This window comes from Papio anubis, chromosome 17 (assembly GCF_008728515.1).
Source record: "Papio anubis isolate 15944 chromosome 17, Panubis1.0, whole genome shotgun sequence".
Classification (NCBI taxonomy): domain Eukaryota; kingdom Metazoa; phylum Chordata; class Mammalia; order Primates; family Cercopithecidae; genus Papio; species Papio anubis.
Genome location: NC_044992.1, coordinates 65,126,781 through 65,145,572, shown reverse-complemented (window position 1 = coordinate 65,145,572; position 18,792 = coordinate 65,126,781). Strand labels below are relative to the sequence as shown.

Genomic DNA, 18,792 nt, shown 5'->3' with positions numbered 1-18,792 from the left:
CTTCCAAAGCTGAAAAGATTCAATCATATAATTGATGAGAGCATGTAAGGTAGTATAAGCTTGGTGGGGTGGCCATTAAATATATTGGGGGGGGAAGGTAGCTTCCCGGCCGAGTGCAGTGGCTCACACCTATAACCCTAGCACTTTGGGAGGCCGAGGCGGGTGGATCACCTGAGGTCAGGAGTTCCAGACCAGCCTGGCCAACACAGTGAAACCCTATCTCTACTAAAAATACAAAAATTAGCCAGGCAGGCAGGGCATGGTGGCTCACCCCTGTAGGCTCACGCCTGTAATCCCAGCACTTTGGGAGGCCAAGGCAGGTGGATCCTAAGGAGTCAAGAGTTCAGACCAGCCCACAGACCAGCATGAGTAAACCCTATCTCTACTAAAATACAAAAATTAGCTGGGCATGTGGCTGTAGCCTGGATGCTGAGAGCTGGGAGTGCCAGACCCGGGAGGCAGAGGTTGCAGTGAGCTGAGACCATACCACTGCACTCCAGCCTGGGCAACACAGACTCAGCCTCAAGAGAGGCATAGTTTGGCTGTGCCTGTAATCCCTCTTTCACCAGGGAGGCTGAGGTACAAAGAATTGCTTGAACCCAGGGTGGAAGAGGTGCAGTGAGCTGAGATAACACCACTGCACTCCAGCCTGGGGGCAGATTCACAAGAATGTATCATTTAGAAATAGTTAAGGATATGCACATAATTGCCTGAAAAGACCTTACAGAGTTTCAACTGAAAATGAAACAACTGTATTCGAGGTGCACAGTTGGATCATAAAATTAGATATTAAGATTTAATTTAAAACAATGTAGCATAAATTGTTAACATATACAAATATTTTATTGGCTAGACAGTGGACATTTGGGTTTTATTTATCCATCTACTAGGGAACATGCTGCTTGTGTAATAAGGGGGAAAATGTCTAAATTATTGCTCTCTAACAGAAGTCTTAGGCAAGTGCCATACATAATTTATAGTTTAATGAATTTGTTTTTTTTTTTTGGGAGGCCAGGTCGCTCTATCACCCAGGCTGGAGTGCAGTGGCAGATCTCGGCTCACTGCAGCCTCCATCTACCGGTTTATACCGTCTCTCACCCCTCAGCCTCCGGTGCCTTCTCAGGGACTTCAGGGGGCCACTTCTGCCTCAGGCTGCAGATGCCTGTGCCTAAAGCTGGGGGTTTTCCGCTGCTGGGAATCGTCCTGGGTCTCCACGGCCACCATTGATAAAAAGCTGTCTAAAGCCAAGTGCTACGGGTTACGGGCTTCTGACCACTTGACTAATGAGTTGCAATTTCTGGAAATGGATGGAGTTCTTTTGGCTCCTTCCTTAATTTCCAGAAAGCCATTTATTTATATATATTAATTTTAAAAGTGTCAAAAGGGTTCATTTTACATGCATCTCTCTTTGCCACAGATCTCGTCGGTATTGCCGTTCGCCATTTTGTCTCTGCGTTTGGACTTGCCAGGTTGCTGAGGACGGGTTTTCACTCCGCGCACTGAACCTAGGTCTGTCTCGCGCTGATCTCGGCTCTCCTGACTCGCCTCCAGGTTTCGGCAGTTCACCCTCAGGCCTCCGGAAGTGAAACAGGGATTGGGTGCCCTTCACTGGCTATTTCTTCGGACGGGGTTTTTTTTCTGTCTTCAGTCGGTTTTCGAACTTTCTGGCTCTGATGGAAGTATCCCAGAAAGTGCTGGGATTGCGGTAAACCACTCCATCGCCTGTTGAGAGCTGGAGTACAAAACTCCATGCTTCGGCTGATGCAGTAGATGCGATCTGCAAGCTCACTATAAACTCCACCTCTAGAATTTCCCTTCTTCTTCCGCCATCAGCCCCTCTCTCTCTCTCAGGGTGGGTGGACTGGGAGGCTTGCGCTTGCTGCCCGGCACAATTTTGTATTCACAGGCAGGGTTTCTGCGGTGGTAGCCGGAGGTGGTCTCCGGTTTTGGCCTGGTCCACCATCGACATCTAATTGCTGTGGGCCATACGGCCTGAAATTTTGTATTTTGGCACGGGGATGAATTTCGCAGTGGGTTGGGCGCAACGGCTCAGGCGTGCGTCGCTCTGGTGCTGGATTCCTACAGGCATGAGCTCCCCGTTAATATTACATTTTAACGGCTGTTTGAACACCTACCGTCTCGGGCAAGGCCTGAACGTTCTCGTGGCGTGGTGAAGTCGGACCTGGTGCAGCGCCCATTCGCCAGGTACATTGCTTCGACCGGCTTCCTGCCGGGTTTGCGCCTCGCGATCAATCGGTGGCATTGACTACGTGCGTTTCAGATATGACCCTTTGCGTGGGCGAACGGTGCGGACCGTGGATCAGTTTCCATTCATCAACTTCACAGATGCGGAGGTGGGAATTGTACCGGGGTTCCTTCGTGGCAACCTGCTGGCGCCAACGCCGGAATTAAACAATATGGTGCACCATCTCACTGTTGTTGAACAACCCATCACCCGGTAGGGATACCTGGGGAATAGGCACCGTCTTGTAGCTTGGAGGCTGGGGGTAGTGGGGGGAAGACATGTCATGAAATCTGGGACCTTGCCCCTTTGTCTTCCTTCCAGGAAGGGGCCGCCAAAGTAGAGGATGTTCATCTCCAGGAAGTGGGATCTGCCCCAGGTGGCTGTGCAGTGGCATGTTTGCATCAACGAGCCTGGCATGGATTGGCACGTGGGGCAGTGAGGGTGTGGCAAGTGGTGTTGGGTCACGGTTCTGGTTTTTCTTCCTGGGAGCTGGAATAACCAAGGAACACAAGATGGAGTTTGGACAGAGCAGATAGGAACACACTAGAAGCGAGACCTTATGCCGATCTACTCCTGACTGTGCCAGCAGCGCCTGGCTTGTGCTTCGGGGTGATCCTCCGCACCCCTCACCTCCCAGAACACCGGAACACTGGGAGGTTCCTGAGAGCCCGAGGTGGGAATGGGCTCCTGGGTAAGAGAAATCTCCTTTGAGGAGGTTTCAAATGCAGCCATGCCTGGGGAGAGAGCTTTAATGAGGGAGGCAGTAACATGAGTCGTAGCTCCAAGAGTCTTAGATTAACCGGCTTGCAGACCCTTCCTATCCCACCCTGCTCCACGTGCACATCCTCAGCTGCAGACACCTGCATAGGCCGGGCCGCATCACCTTATATGGAAAATCACATGCTCCAAGGTCTGCCAGAAATGGGCTCAAGTCACCACTTAGAAGTTGTGAGAGGCTGGGTGTGGGGCGCAATGGCTCATGCTTGTAATCCCACACTTTGGGCGGCTGAAGCAGGAAGATCGCTCGAAGCTAGGAGTTCAAGACTAGGCTGGGCAACATAGCGAGACGCCATCTCTACTAAAAAATATATATATATATATATGTGTGTGTGTGTGTGTGTGTGTGTATATAAATTTACTTATTTATTTTTAATAAGCCAGGCATGGTGGTGCCCACCTGTAGCCCCAGCTACTTGGGAGACTGAGGCCGGGGAGGATCACTTGAGCCCAGGAAGTTGAGGCTGCAGTGAGCCATGATAGCACCACTACACTCCAGTCTGGGTGACAGCAATGCCGTATCTCAACAAAAAAATAAATAAATAAATAAAGCTGTGAGATGTGAGAGTAAAATAATTCACTCTGTCTGACTCTCCGTTTCTCTTTCTTTAAAATAGGGGCAATCAGGGCAGCCTCCTTGCAAGTTTGCTTTGAGTTTCAAGGACATAAATGTAGGTTGTCCTCAGTACAATGCTTGGCACGCGGCAGACCCTGGTGAATGAGAACTGGAGAGTGAGGAGGTGTACTGGAGGGACAGGGTAGGAGGGGATTAGGGAGCCTGTTCCTCTGACTCTTGGAGCTAAGACTCACTTTAGTGCCTTCCCCATTAGAGATCTACCCCCAGGGATGATCTCATTCTGCACACAGCTTGGCGGTCAGTGGTGGCTGGAGCCCCTGGGTGCTGGTTGCCCTCATGTGACCCCTTCTTATTTTCTCGGCTCCCTTGCAGTAACAGTCTAGCCAAGCTAGGGCTGTAGAAGCAGAAGTAAAACCTCATCCTGCACAGGATATCTCTGAGAGGATCCCACTGTTATGTGGGAGGCTGGCCTCCAGCTTGGAGCTTCAGTGTCACTGGAAACAGGCCGATCTCCGGTGGGGTGGGAGTGATCCTTATCACTCATCTCCTGCTCAGCTGGGGAGGCTTAAGCATCAGGAAGCAGCTGTTGGAGAGTGAGTTCTGTGTTTTGAGAGGGTCCCGATCTCCTCGTGTCCCCTGATGTCAGGTTATTAAAGCTTGCCCGCTTCGTCCTCCCAGGCAACTTAGAATAAAACGAGGACCTAATAAACATGTCTGGCTTGGGGAGATTTTGAGGGAGGAAGAGAGAGAGAACAGACATCAGTGGGAGATTTTGACACAAGACAGGCAGAGTATGGATGGAGACCGGTTCTCACTTAGTCCCAAGTTGGCATCTTATGCTGTGATGCAGCTGCCAAATCCAGAGAACCAGATAGTCTTGAGCTGGTTTTGAAATGAATGCCTTTTCTTTAAACCTTTGATACTGTGGGTTTTTGTTGGTGGTGGTTTTTTTTAAAAAAAAAAAAATAATAAAAAGGCCTGGTGCGGTGGCTCACACCTGTAATCCCAGCACTTGGGGAGGCCAAGGCGGGTGGATTGCTTGAGATCAGGAGTTCAAGACCAGCCTGGTCAACATGAGGAAACCCCGTCTCTACTGAAAATACAAAAATTAACCGGCTGTTGTGGTGTGTGCACCTGTAATCCCACCTACTTGGGAGACTGAGGCAGGAGAATCGCTTGAACCTAGGATTTGGAGGTTGCAGTGAGCTGAGATGGTGCCACTACACTCCAACCTGGGTGATAGAGCAAAACTCTGTCTCGAAAATACATACATACATACATACACACACACATACATACATAAAAATAAAAAGAAGCCTGTTTTCCTCTCAAGGCTAACATAACTTCTTAATTTCTCCTGTGTGCCCTTTTAGTCTTTATTCACAGATGCATATTTGTGTAGAGTTGTAACCACTATGCATAAACAAGTATATGTTCTGCCTTTTTTTCTATTTATTTTTAATTTTTATTTATTTTTTTGAGACAAGAGTCTCACTCTATTGCCCAGGCTGGAGTGCCATGGTGTGATCTCAGCTCACTGCAACCTCTGCCTCTCAGGTTCAAGAGATTCTCCCGCCTCAGCCTCCGGTGTAGCTGGTATTACAGGCACGTGCCACAACACTTGGCTAATTTGTGGGGTTTTTTTGTTTCTTTGTTTTTGAGACGAAGTCTCGCTCTTGTCCCCCAGGCTGGAGTGCAATGGCGTGACCTCGGCTCACTGCAACCTCCGCCTCCCGGGTTCAAGCGATTCTCCTGCCTCCACCTCCCAAGTGACTGGGATTACAGGCACCTGCCACCACACCCGACTAATTTTTGTATTTTTAGTAGAGATGGGGTTTCACTGTGTTGGCCAGGCTGGTCTCGAACTCCTGATCTCAGGTGATCCGCCTGCCTCACCTTCCAAAGTGCTGGGATTACAGGCGTGAGCCACCGCGCCCGGCCTTGTGTATTGTTTTAATAGTAGAGACGGGGTTTCAACGTGTTGGCCAGGGTGGTCCTGCACTCCTGACCTTCGCCTCAGCCTCTGTTCTGCCTTTTGTTTGCGCTTCCATTTAATGCCATTTGGTAAACATTTGGTCCATGTTGTCCGTGGTCTTCATAGTTCTCCATTTCCGTGACTGCTGAATGGTGCTCTGAGTTAATGGCTTCCAGCTTTCTTAGCCATTCCTCTATCACTGGGCATTAGGGCTGTCTCCAGTCTTTCTTTCTTTTCTTTTTTCTTTCTTTTTTTTTTTTTTTTTTTTTTTTTTGAGATGGAGTCTCTCTCTGTCTCCCAGGCTGGAGTGCAATGGCGTGATCTCGGTGCACTGCAACCTCTGCCTCCCGGGTTCAAGCCATTCTCCTGCCTCAGCCTCCTGAGTAGCTGGGATTACAGGTGCGCACCACCATGCCCAGCCAATTTTTTTTTTTTTTTTAAGTAGAGACAGGGTTTCACCATGTTGGTCAGGCTGGTCTCAAACTCCTGACCTCGTGATCCACCCGCCTTGGCCTCCTAAAGTGCTGGGATTACAGGTGTGAGCCACTGTGCCTGGCCTGTCTCCAGTCTTTTGCTATTATGAATAAGACTTCAATAAATATGTGCGTGACTTTTTTCTCCTTTGAAATAGTTCCACAGGGTTAAGTTCTAGGAGGTAAATCATATTCATTTTAAAGCCATTATTTGAGGAAACTTTGAATCATATTCATTTTAAAACCATCATTCTTTTTGTTTTTCGGGTTTTTTTTTTTTTTTTGGAGATGGAGTTTCACTCTTGTCGCCCGGGCTGGAGTGCAATGGCACGATCTCGGTGCACTGCAACCTCCACCTCCCAGGTTCAAGCAGTTCTCCTGCCTCAGCCTCCCTAGTAGCTGGGATTACAGGCACCCACCACCATGCCTGGCTAATTTTTTTGTATTATTAGTTGAGATGGGGTTTCACCATGTTGGCCAGGCTGGTCTCAAACTCCTGACCTCAGGTGATCCACCCACCTCGGCCTCCCAAAGTGCTTGAATTACAGGCTTGAGCCACCACATCCGGCCAGAACCATCATTTATTTTAAAGCCATTATTTCAAGAAATTTTGCCGGAGTTTCAGGTACCACAAGACCACCCCACCCTGGGACGATTTTGACTCTGAGCAGCTCTTGGATCCGAGTTTTGTAATATTCTCCCTGCCTGGTGGCACCTAGTGCCAATTGCTCAGTGGGAGGAAGGTCCTTCCCTCTTCTCTTTCCCAGCTCTTAATTTGGGCAAGATGGTAGCAAACATCAGAAAGTCGCCCTGGTGCCTGGCAGTGAGCCCATCTAGGTGTTATCTGGGGAAGAGCTTTGGGGTGGGAGTCAAGAGACTTGGGCTCCAGCACCACCCGGCTCCTTGTGAGTTCTGTGGCCTTTGGCAAGTCACCTCTCCTGGTCCCAACAGCCTAATCAAGACCACTGGGTTGGATCCTCTCCCAGATGTCTGCCATCTCTGAATCTCAGTGGGAGTCATGTGACACAGTGAGTGCTGCATTTTAGCACCCCTAGGAGTACCTAAGAAAATCCACTGGGGACAGGCATGGTGGTTCACACCTGTAATCCCAGCTCTTTGGGAGGCCCAGACAGGTGGATCACCTGAGGTCAGGAGTTCGAGACCAACCTGGCCAACATGGTGGAACCCCATCTCTACTTAAAAAAATACAAAAATTAGCCGCGTGTGGTAGCGGGTACCTGTAATCCCAGCTACTCGGGAGGCTGAGGCAGGAGAATTACTTGAATCCGGGTGGTGGAGGTGCAGTGAGCTGAGATTGCACCACTGTATTCCAGCATGGGCAACAAGAGCGAAACTCTGTCTCAAAAAAAAGAAAAAAAAAAAAAAAATCCACTGGGATTTAGAAAGAACACACCAAAACTTGTGCATGCGTGTGTGTGTGTGTGTGTGTGTGTGTGTCTAAACTAAAACTTAGTAATTAATACATGGAATGACAATAGATGTGAATATAACCTATAAAAATATATGTGTGTGTAGATATATATGTGTATACACAAATTACATATTCAGTGTTTTTCCTGTGATGCCCCCTACTTTTGATAGTACATTGCTATTTAAGTGGATGGAGCCCTGGGGTGGGAATTAAACCCTGGCTTCAATCCATGACCTAGGGCAAGTCCCTTAATTTGGTCTTTCCATCTTGAAAGTATGATCCCACTACACCCAGGTATTTTAAGGAGATATTTGACACAGATACATAAATGGTACAGGAGTCATAATGGCGACATTTCATGTTCCCATCCTGGGTTTGTTTGTTTCTTTGTTTGTTTTTTTGAGACAGAGTCTTGCTCTGTCACCCAGGCTGGAATGCAGTGGCGTAATCTGAGCTCACTGCAACCTCTACCTCCCAGGTTCAAGCTATTCTCCCTGCCTCAGCCTCCTGAGTAGCTGGGACTACAGGTGCCCACCACCACGCCTGGCTAATTTTTGTATTTTTAGTAGAGACGGGGTTTCACCATGTTGGCCAGGCTGGTCTTGAACTCCTGACCACAGGTGATCCACCCACCTCAGCCTCCCAAAGTGCTGGAATTACAGGTGTGAGCCACTGCACCTGGCCTTGTTTTTGGTTTTTGATTGTGGCTAGTCAGGCTCAGAATATTACAGCAGTGAGCCTTAACCTCCTTGCGCACGTAGCACACTTCCAGACGCAAGGGCTTTTGAGCACGGCACATGAAGGAGTTGAAAGATCCCCAAGAGTACTAAAGTCAGCTGAAATCACAACACAGTCGGCATTGAAGTGCTGCCTGGAACATGTAACCACGTGTATCTAAGAAGTCGCCGTTCTCGCCCATTCACTTGGCTGCCCTCAGCCCTGCCACGGTTTGAATGAAACAGTCTTCCGCCTTCCCTGCACTTTCCTGTCTTTGCAGGATAAGGCCTGGCGAGTGTTCCAGAAAGTACTGGATTTTTCTCTGATGACAAAAGCCAGAGTTCCTCACCTCTTAGAGTCGTGGCCTATGTCCCAGTGAGCCTCTTACACAACCCCTCCAGCGTGTTGTTCCATCTGACAAGCCTTGTGTTGCGGAACGCCTCCTGTGTTTCGGCAAAGCGAAGTTCCGCCTAGGGATAGCATGTCAGCCCCTCCTGTGAGAAGGGGCCATGGCCCGCCAGGCAAAACCTGGGAAAGGATGGCCAGGACCAGAGGCTGCCCCTGGAAGACCTGGAGTCCCATTTGATCCTGTCTTTTCTCTCCTCCCTGGTCTGGGCCCTCTGTAATCCCGTGTGTCTCTACCTCCAAAACATGGCCTAAATGTCTCCCACTGTGTCCCCCTTCGCCAAACCCACATCCTGGTCTCCATCCTCTTTGACCTGCATTTCTGCAACAGCCTCCTGGATGAATTCCAGCTCCGCTCCTTCATTCCTCCAATGCCAGGACCTCCGGGAGCTTCCAAATACACAGATTGAATCACTCGCCTGCTTACAAACAGCCACCGGTTTCCTTGTACACCTATAATGACCTCCAAACTCCTTACCTGGGCTAAGTGCAGTGGCTTATGCCTGTAATGCCAGAACTTTGGGAGGCCAAGGTGGGTGGATTGCTTGAGGCCAGGAGTTCAAGACTAGCCTGGCCGACATAGTGAAACCCCATCTCTAATAAAAATACAAAAAAATTGGCCGGGAGCAGTGGCTCACACCTGTAATCCCAGCACTTTCGGAGGCCGAGGCGGGCAGATCACCTGAAGTCAGGAGTTCAAGACCAGCCTGTCCAACATGGTGAAACCTGGTCTCTCCAAAAAATTCAAAAATTAACCAGACCTGATGGCGGGTGCCTGTAATAAAAACTGAAAACAAAAGAAAACTCTTTATGTGGCCTGGTAGGGAGGGCTCTATGTAACCTGGACCCCAGCTGCATGGATTTTTATTCTGTTCTGTAAATGCTGCAAGCTTGTTCCTACACTCCAGCGTTTGCATGCGTCGTTCCCTCTGCCTGGGTCGCTTCTGACCTGGCTGGTTCCTTCTCATCATTTGGTTCTCAACTCATGATGCTCCTTCCTCAGAGGGGCCTCTCCCAGACCCTCTGACTCCCACACCCACTTACACCATCCCCTTTCCCTCGTTATACTAAGGAATACGAGATACCGTTTTATTTACAGGTTTACACCTCCATTCCCCAACCCCACGCCCCATACTCGCACTACACATGCGCCCTGGGAAAACGGACTGCTCTATCTCCAGGGCCTAGAAGAGTGTGAATATGGGTGGGTCTGCAGGAAGTCATGGAGTGAGTGAATGGATGATGAGTAACGGAACAAAGCCTCTTGTAGCCGATCCAGGTCACATCTAAAGTCATCGTTCACTAAAAGCCCTCTGCTATCCGGCCACATTGCCTGGATCTGGCATCAGGTGGTTGGTTAGAACAGCTAGGGGAAGGCCCTGCAGAGGGCATGCTGCCCAGCAGCAGTGGTGGAGGCGGCGGCGGCGGCGGTGGGCGTTCAGGCATGTTGTGTACCCTGTATACTGGGGTCAACCGCAGGGCAGCTTCAGAGAGCGAGGCCTGCCTAGCTGCCCCATGAGAGCTCAGGTCTGGCGCCTGCCTCAAGCCAAGATGCCAGGGACAGGCCACTGCCCGGTCACTTGGAGTGAGAAGTGTTGGTCCCGTCTGTCCTTCTGACCTGGGTCTGCTGGTCTGTCCAAGCTGGGAGGGCCAGGGAGGATAGGCGAGGGGCCCAGGCAAGGGTGGTCTTCTGTAGTCTCAGGAACAGGGCTGAACTAAAGGTGTGGTTGGTGTAGACCCAAGCAGGGGCCTGACCTTCTGGGGAGGGCTCATTGGTCCCGCCTTAAAGGAAGGTTCCATGGTCAGTGGGCTGAGGGTAGAGGAATCTGTTCCTCTGGAGGCTCAGGAGAGCTAGGAGGGACTGTGAGTTGTGATCCATTTTCCCTTGCCCTGCGAAGAAAGTGGGATGTGTTTTCCGGGGTGGGGTGGGGTGGGGGTGGGGTGGGGTGGGGGTGGGGGTGGCCCACCCAAGGCAGGCTATGGGGAGTGCCTGCCCCACATTGGGCAGCCTATTTTAGCTACTTCCCTAGAGCTGAGTCACGGTGCTTCTGAAGACCCTTCCCAAAGCCACAATGCCCTGTGGCCTCCCAAACCATAGCTGCCCCCAGGACCGGCCCAGGCCTCTGGCAGGACTCCCACCACCTGCTTTCTCTTAAACTCCATGATCTAGCTGCTCACCTTCAAATTGTTCTCTGTTAGAAGCTCAGAGTGATTCAAGATCACTCAAGGCTGGTGAAACCAAGCTCTTGCTGACCCTTAGTCCTGCTGCGTGGCCTGTCTAGTCTGAGCTCCAGACACCTAGGCCTCATCACCAGCATGGACTACCAGGCACTATAGCCCCCTCCTCGCTGGGGCAGTGCCCCCCTCCTCGCTGGGGCAGTGGGATGGATGCGTGACTCCCTCTACTCTCAGGCCCTAACTCTCTCAGGACCCTTCCTTGCTGGGTATTGAAGATGGCTTTCTACAAGCCACCAAGTCCCATTCCTACCCCCGCAGGAAGTGAGACCATGGCAGCAGACAGCACTGGGTAGACCTGTCCCTGTCTTTCTGGGGTGTGGGGTTGAACAAGATCCTGGGGACCCCGGGGCTAGCCCAGGATGGCTGTGATTTCAGCTGAGTTTCCCTGCTGTCCCCTCTGACCTACCTCTATAGTTCTACCTGCAAGGATGTGCTCTGGGGTGTGGCTAATGGGATGCGGGGAGCTGCCCTCCCCTGTGGCCATCATGGCCAGGATATTTGGTCCCTTTTGGGCAGCCACAGTGACCTGCAGCTTCTCTGGCGAGTCCTGGGGAGACGGGTCTGTGGTTTTCCTTTCTTTCCTCTCTAATGAGCGTATAACATCGGGAAACCACAGGACCTGACATCACTCACAGGGTCTGGGGATTCCCGCTGTGGTGTTGAAACCCTTACGCAGCTCTGGAGGCTCATGCCACCGTGTTCCCACCCAGTTCTGACCATCCGCGCCCCCTCCCTGCTTCTCTGTCTTTGTTGTTTACCTGGTGAGCATACCTGCTCTGTCTTCACCTGTGTGTTCTCACTCAAGGCTGCTGTTTCTCAACTGGGGCAGTTTTGCCTCCCAGGGCACATGGGGCAATATCTTGAGACAGTTTTGCTTGTTGTGACTGTGGAATGAATGCTACTGGCATCTAGTGGGCAGAGACCAGGGACGCTGCTGAATGATCTACACTGCACAGGGCAGTCCCACCTCCCAATGAGAAATTACCTGGCTTGAATATCCACAGTGTGGAATCTGCTCTAGGGTTACACAAGAACTTTCTTGAAACAGCAGTTGGGACCCCCTTCTCTGCAGCCTGCCAGCCAGCAGTGGGGAGGAGCACTCAGTGGCCGGTGGTCACTGACCAGCAACGCTGCCGCCAGAGCTGGAGAAGGGCCTGGAGTGGGGACGGAGAGAGCTCTGGACTCAAAGACCCAGTTTCTAGCCCAGCTCTCTTCCTTTGGGCTAAAAACTTGGGTAAATCACTTTCCTTCAATAAACCCGTTTCCTCATCCATAAAGTGAAAGCGCTGCGCTGAATATCCCCTCCAGTTATTTGAGATTCCTGGATGCTGTGCATGGAGCCAGGAGTCGGGGTGCAGGCAGGTGGAAGACAGGGTCTTCTCCGTTCCTTACTGGTGCCTGTGCTGGTGGCAGTAGAAGCCTAAAGGATTTGCCAGGAACGAGAGTTCGTTTGAAGCCTGGCCTTTTTTCCTTCGATGCCCAACGTGACTGAGGCAGACTCTACCTTCTCTTTCTTTTTCTTTTCTTTTCCTTTCTTCTCTTTTCTTCTCCCTCCCTCCCTCCCTCCTTTCCTTCCTGTTTCCTTCAGAGTTTTGCCTAGGAGCCCATGGCTGGCCAAGAGGGTCATATATGATATTCAGGGGTCAGCAAACTACAGTCCACGGCCCAAACCCAACCTGCATTTGCTTTTGCAAATAAAGATGAGGCTTTTTGGTGGTTTTTTTCTTTTACTGGTTTATTACAAAGGATACAACTCAGGAACAGCCAAACGGAAGAGCTGCATGAGGATGCATGGGGTCAGGTGTTGGGGTGGGGAACAGGGTACACGTCACCTTCCCGGCACCTTGATCTGCTCACCAACCCAGAAGTTCTCTGTAAATAAAATGTTTTTGGAATGCAGCCATGCCTACTTGTTTACATGTTGCTACGGCTCCTTTCTTTTTTTAATTTTGTGTAGAGATGGGGTCTCACTGTGTTGCCCAGGCTGGTCTGGAACTCCTGGGTTCAACTGATCCTCCTGCCATAGCCTCCCAAAGTGCTGGGATTATAGTTGTGACCCACCGAGCCTGGCCAACGGCTACTTTTATACTAAGAAGACAGAGTTGAGTAGCTGTGACCAAAACCCTATCAGCCACAAGGCCGAGAATATTTACTCTCTGGCCCTTTGCAAAAAGTGTTTGCTGACCCTTGGTCTAGCAGTTCAATGTCTAATTGTTTAGAGGCTGAGGTAGAGCAGGAGGGTGGGGCCCAGAGACAATCCAGGTTAGAGTTAGGGGAAGGTCACTTTCCTAAGGGTGGGGAGGAGAGAGAGCTGGCCTGTGACCAAGAGTAGAGCATCATTTCAAGGCATTGCTCACGTCCTCGCCCACGTTACTGTGTGGCAAGTCTGCCAGGTGCCTGGCTCTCCCTCCCTGCCTGAGAGAACTTTGTGTTTGCTGGAATGATAAGCAGTATGGCCTGGGCATTGGGAGGGGGGACATTGCTGGTGGGGGAAGCCGTGAGGCTGGGCAGCAGAGGCTTGAGAGAACAGGGAAGCGGATGAGGACGCAGAGAGGTCAGGCTGGGAGCCCTGGAGCCAGGCTGTGGGCAGAAAGGGAGGACAGGAGGGAGGTGCTGGACTTCCAGGGGGTGCTTGGAGGCCAACCGTGTGGCACACCCTGCTAGACCGGACTTGGTGGCAAACAGATCTGTTAAAACCCTCTGGATGGACCGGGCGCAGTGGCTCACGCTGATCCCACGTGCTGAGCCCAGCACTTTGGGAGGCCAAGGCAGGTGGATCACCTGAGGTCAGGAGCTCGAGACCAGCCTGACCAACATGGTGAAACTCCATCTCTACTAAAATTACAAAAAAAATTAGCTGGACGTGGTGGTGGTGGGCACCTGCAAATCCCAGCTACTCGGGAGGCTGAGGCAAGAGAATCGCTAGAACCCGGGAGGCAGAAGTTGCAGTGAGCTGAGATCGCGCCATTACACTCGAGCCTAGGGGACAGGGCGAGACTCCGTCTCAAAAAAAAGAAAAGAAAAAAAAAAACCACCCTGGAAGCTCGTACTGCAGTGGGAAGATGAGAGGCCAGCCAGCAGGGGTAGAAGGATGTAGCCGGTGTCTGCTGGGAGAGGGGACGGCTCCCAAAGTGCCGTGGGGGGAAGGTGGTGGCTGAAGGTTTCCTGGGAGCAGTGATGTGTCCCAGCTGAGCCCTGAAGGATGCTGGGTGTGGCAGGGGTTGCATCAGGGAACTGTTTGTATCCACTCCAGCTCAGGGGATAGAGCAGGGTACAAAAGTAGGGGACACTGAGGAGCGAGGTGGGGACTGGTCATTGGATCAAGGGGTGTGCACTGGGTAGGGCATCATGTGGATGGGTTTTGTTTGAGCTGAGAGGTGAAGGATGGACAGGAGGGAGACAAACAGGGAGACCTGTTAGGCTGATGTCAGGGGCCAGGTGGGGTGTGGTGGGCTCGTGTGGTGCAGTGGCAGGCATGCGGAGGAAGCACCCGCCGTCTGAGTTTTGCAGTGGAAAGAGTGGCTCTGGACTGGGGGTGCCTCTCAGAACTGGGCTGCTGGCTGGACTGGGAGAGAGGCAGGTACCTGGTGTCCAAGCAACACCTCTCACCCACCATACTTTGTTAAATCCCAGCACTCATCTCTCCCCATCCTGCCTAGCTCTGCTGGTCTTAGTATTTGGGGCAAAGTCCCTCTAGGGGAGAGAGGAGCTGGTTTGGCCCCAACGCTGAACTTCAACTTGGCCCTTGCCAGGAGCTGTGAGAGTGGTGCCTCCGGGCTCCTGGGCTCTACCTCTGCTGTGTTTTTGGATTTCTGGTGCATCACCTAGGAATCAGTCTGCAGATCCTGGGGGCCCCAAGTCATTTAGGGTCCAGTCCCTGCCTCCCACTCCCCTAATGATGAAAGAAACTGGAAGTTCCCCAATCTTGATCTCCCCGAGACACCAGAAGGTGGACCCTCAGCAAAGAGCCTGGGGCCCCACAGTGGAGATGTCACAGGCAGGATCCTCATCTATGGGATCCCAAGAGAAGGCTGAAAGGCTGGGGAGCTGGTTCTGTGGGTCCCAGCAGCCCCACCCCAATTCTGATTCAGAAGGAGGACCGTGCCACCCACGCATGTGGAGGTCTCTCTGTGGTCAGCCTGTGTCCCTGGGCCCATCCTGTCTGTTCCCTTCTCTCTCTGAGGACCAGGACTCAGGGTGGGGTGTCCACTAACTCCACAGGGGTCGAGGTTAGACAGCAGGAGGAACTTACAGCACATCTCCAGGCTGACTGTTCATAGGAGCCACTTCATAGACTCCATCTCTTCCCTGGCTTGCTGCCCGGAATTGCTGGATTTACCTTCGCGTCCTTAAACGTGGTCATGTTTGCTCTGGCAGCGTCCTGGCTTGCAGGGCAGGGGAGGCATTGTCTTTTACAAGAAAGGTTCTCTCTCTCTCAAGTTTCAGGGAAAGTGTGTCTGAGGCTACTGGAACTCTCACCAGATTTGCAAAATCACTCCTGTTCTCTGAATGCCTGCGGATGAAGAAACAGGCAGGGCTATACCATTTGATTGCTGGCTTATTTCACCGCATTTCACTTTGGTACGAGCACTGGGGTTTAAATGACAGTCCCCTGGCAAATAGGCTTTTGTGCTGTGTAACCAGCCCCACATTAATCCTTTGCCTCCCGTTCTCTGCTTGCAGCCTTATGATCTCTTCATTGCGTCCCCCTCTGCCCACTAGACTTGGACTTCAGATCTGACCCCGGACCTGCTGGTTACCTCGGGAGGGCCCACCTCCCCACCCGTCCAGCAAGATGCCGATCCTCAAGCAACTGGTGTCCAGCTCGGTGCACTCCAAGCGCCGTTCCCGAGTGGACCTCACGGCCGAAATGATCAGCGCCCCACTGGGCGACTTCCGCCACACCATGCACGTTGGCCGGGCCGGAGATGCCTTTGGGGACACCTCCTTCCTCAACAGCAAGGCTGGCGAGCCCGACGGCGAGTCCTTGGATGAACAGGCCTCCTCTTCATCTTCCAAACGCAGTCTCCTGTCCAGGAAGTTCCGGGGCAGCAAGCGGTCACAGTCAGTGACCAGGGGGGAGCGGGAGCAGCGCGACATGCTGGGATCCCTGCGGGACTCGGCCCTCTTTGTCAAGAATGCCATGTCCCTGCCCCAGCTCAATGAGAAGGAGGCCGCGGAGAAGGGTACCAGTAAGCTGCCCAAGAGTCTGTCATCCAGCCCCGTGAAGAAGGCCAATGGCGGGGAGGGTGGCGACGAGGAGGCGGGCATGGAGGAGGCCGTGCCCCGTCGGAATGGGGCCGCGGGTCCCCATTCCCCTGACCCCCTCCTCGACGAGCAGGCCTTTGGGGATCTGGCAGATCTGCCTGTCGTGCCCAAGGCCACCTATGGGCTGAAGCATGCGGAGTCCATCATGTCCTTCCACATCGACCTGGGGCCCTCCATGCTGGGTGACGTCCTCAGCATCATGGACAAGGAGGAGTGGGACCCCGAGGAGGAGGAGGGTGGTTACCATGGCGATGAGGGCGCCACTGGCACCATCACCCAGGCTCCCCCGTACGCTGTGGCGGCCCCTCCCCTGGCGAGGCAGGAAGGCAAGGCCGGCCCAGACTTGCCCTCCCTCCCCTCCCATGCTCTGGAGGACGAGGGGTGGGCAGCAGCGGCCCCCAGCCCTGGCTCGGCCCGCAGCATGGGCAGCCACACCACACGAGACAGCAGCTCCCTCTCCAGCTGCACCTCGGGCGTCCTGGAGGAGCGCAGCCCTGCCTTCCGGGGGCCGGACAGGGCCCGGGCTGCTGTCTCGAGACAGCCGGACAAGGAGTTCTCCTTCATGGACGAGGAGGAGGAGGATGAGATCCGCGTGTGAGGCAGACAGTGGGTGGCCACCCGGAGCTCTTGTCTGCATCTTCTCCCTGCCCCCACCCCACTATGACCTTTGACCTTGTGGCGCAGGGGCAGCCAGGACCCTTGCTTCAAACCACAGACCCTGGACCTTGTAGATGAGGGACACTGGCCTGGCCCTCGGGCATTTGGAGGACGTGGGGGGCTGGCATGGGTGCCGACTGGCTGCCTGACTTCATCATGCTCCCTGCACTCAGGCTGCGTGGGACAAGGGCTGTGTTCTCACAGCAGGAATTGGTTTTCCTCTCTTGGCCTCCCTTTCCTCCACCGTGGCCTCAAATGGATGCCAGATGCCAACCCGAGTTCCTGCCACGTGCAGCCAGCGGGTCAGCCCGGAGGCAGCCTCAGCTCCAGGGCTAAGGACACTCGACTCCCCTTTTCTCTGCTGGTGTTTCTGCTGTGCCCAGCAGTGGCTGCTGGGGAAGCAGCTGCGGCAGGACGGAGATGGTCTTGCCTCTCAGCCCCTCCCTGCTCCACCCCAGCTCCTGCCCTGGAAATCTGGAGCCCCTTGGAGCTGAGCTGGACCAGGGGACCAGCCACGAGCACGTGCACTAAACGCAGCCCTTTCCAGGGGAAGAGAGCAGGATGAGAAATGGAAGGAAAGCCCCCACACTTCGTGAATTGCAAGAAGGGACCCTTCCAGGATGACACTAGGAACAGGGCTAGGGCACTCACTCAGTCCCTAGGGGCTTGTGTGTTCTTTATTATTATGTATAAATCCTTATAGAGCAATATCAGGATGGTGTTAATAGGTCTGCCTCAGAAGGAGAATCAATCCTTTTAGAAAACCTTTATACTAAACCTCTTTGAAATTCACAGTGGCGATTAGCAGACTGGAGTCTGGGGACAGCCGTGGCAAAGACACCAGCTCAACTTTAGTGCTTCCCAACGTTATTTAGAACGACACGGGGTGGGTGTCTGGTGTGTGTTTTCCCTACCCACCCCCCATAGCTATCAACATCTGAGGAAGGCCAGTGTAGAACGTTTTTGGAGAATTATTATTTTTAAAATAATATATCATTCCTATGGGGGGAAGCTTTTTTTTTGACTGAGTTATTCTCTCCCTCCCCTCAACACCCTCAGTACTGACTACTTCCTCTTCCTTTCTCAGGCCTCCCCCCAACGACTTTTGAGGCCAGGGTTGCCAGATTTAGCAAAACCAAAACAGAGTGCTGAGTTAAATGCAAATTTCAGGTAAACAAAAGATAATGTTCTAGCATTAATATGTTCCACGCAATATTTGGAACACTTATGCGAAAAATGATTTGTTTTTCTGAAATTCAAGTTTCTCTCTGAGTCCTGTAACTCTCCCCGAGGGAATTGAGCAGAAGCTTGGGTGTGAGCCCCGAGGTTGACCGTCAGTTATTTGTCTGTCCTGGGAACAGCCTGACCCACCTCCCTGTCTCCATGTAGCCGGTGTGGGGACGGGGAGAGACAGAACCAACCACAACCAGGGGTGTCCCCACGGCGACTCTGGCCTGGCCTGTCCTCTCTTGCCTGACTCAAGACACTAACTTAGTTCCTGGTTCGGTGCCCTGTTGGTGCTCCTGTTTCTAATAGCTTAGGTCCCACGGTAGGGGAGGAACCGCGGGGGCTGTGCAGCCCCCGCCAGCTGCCCTCGAATCCTATCCAGGCCAGTTCCAGATTCTTAACTGAATTTTTTCATGATATTGTCAAAACAATGAGGAAACATTAAAAAAAAAAAAAAAAAAAAAGCCCCAAAGCATGCCTGGTGCCTGGTGTCTGTCTCTGCTTTTCGGGAAAGCTCTTTCAGGAAGGGGGTGGGGTCTGGACCCAGGTCCTGGGGCTGTCCATGGGGGCCTGAGGTGGCTTCTGTCTCTCAGTCTGTGAGGACCCGCCCTTCCTGTGATGCTGTCTGCCTGGGCAGGCCCCTTCAGAGTTTGGGGACTCAGGTGTCCCCAGCTGCCATCTCTTGGAGGCCCTTGGCACTTGGTCACTTAGCTGTCCTGTGCCTCCGTCTCCTGCTGTGTAAAATGGGTATCCTGCCACTCTTAGAGGGCTGGGGCACAGAAACAGTGATGGGCTTTTTTT

At 52.5% G+C, this 18,792-nt stretch overlaps 1 protein-coding gene across 6 annotated transcripts in view; it reads left to right on the top strand.

Annotated features, from left to right (window-relative positions):
* CDC42EP4 (CDC42 effector protein 4) overlaps positions 1–18,463 on the top strand; it is a 28,400-nt gene extending 9,937 nt beyond the window's left edge. For 2 of the 6 annotated variants that reach the window (XM_003913368.5, XM_009191147.3), the window contains exons 2-3: positions 15,280–15,420; positions 15,523–18,463. In XM_003913368.5, coding sequence (XP_003913417.1) covers positions 15,635–16,705 — 1,071 coding nt within the window. In that variant the 5' untranslated portion in view covers positions 15,280–15,420; positions 15,523–15,634 and the 3' untranslated portion in view covers positions 16,706–18,463. The remainder of the gene's footprint in view (positions 1–15,279; positions 15,421–15,522) is intronic. The other 4 variants (XM_003913367.4, XM_009191148.4, XM_009191151.4 and 1 more) reach the window with 2 other exon arrangements.
* Positions 18,464–18,792: the final 329 nt, after the last annotated feature.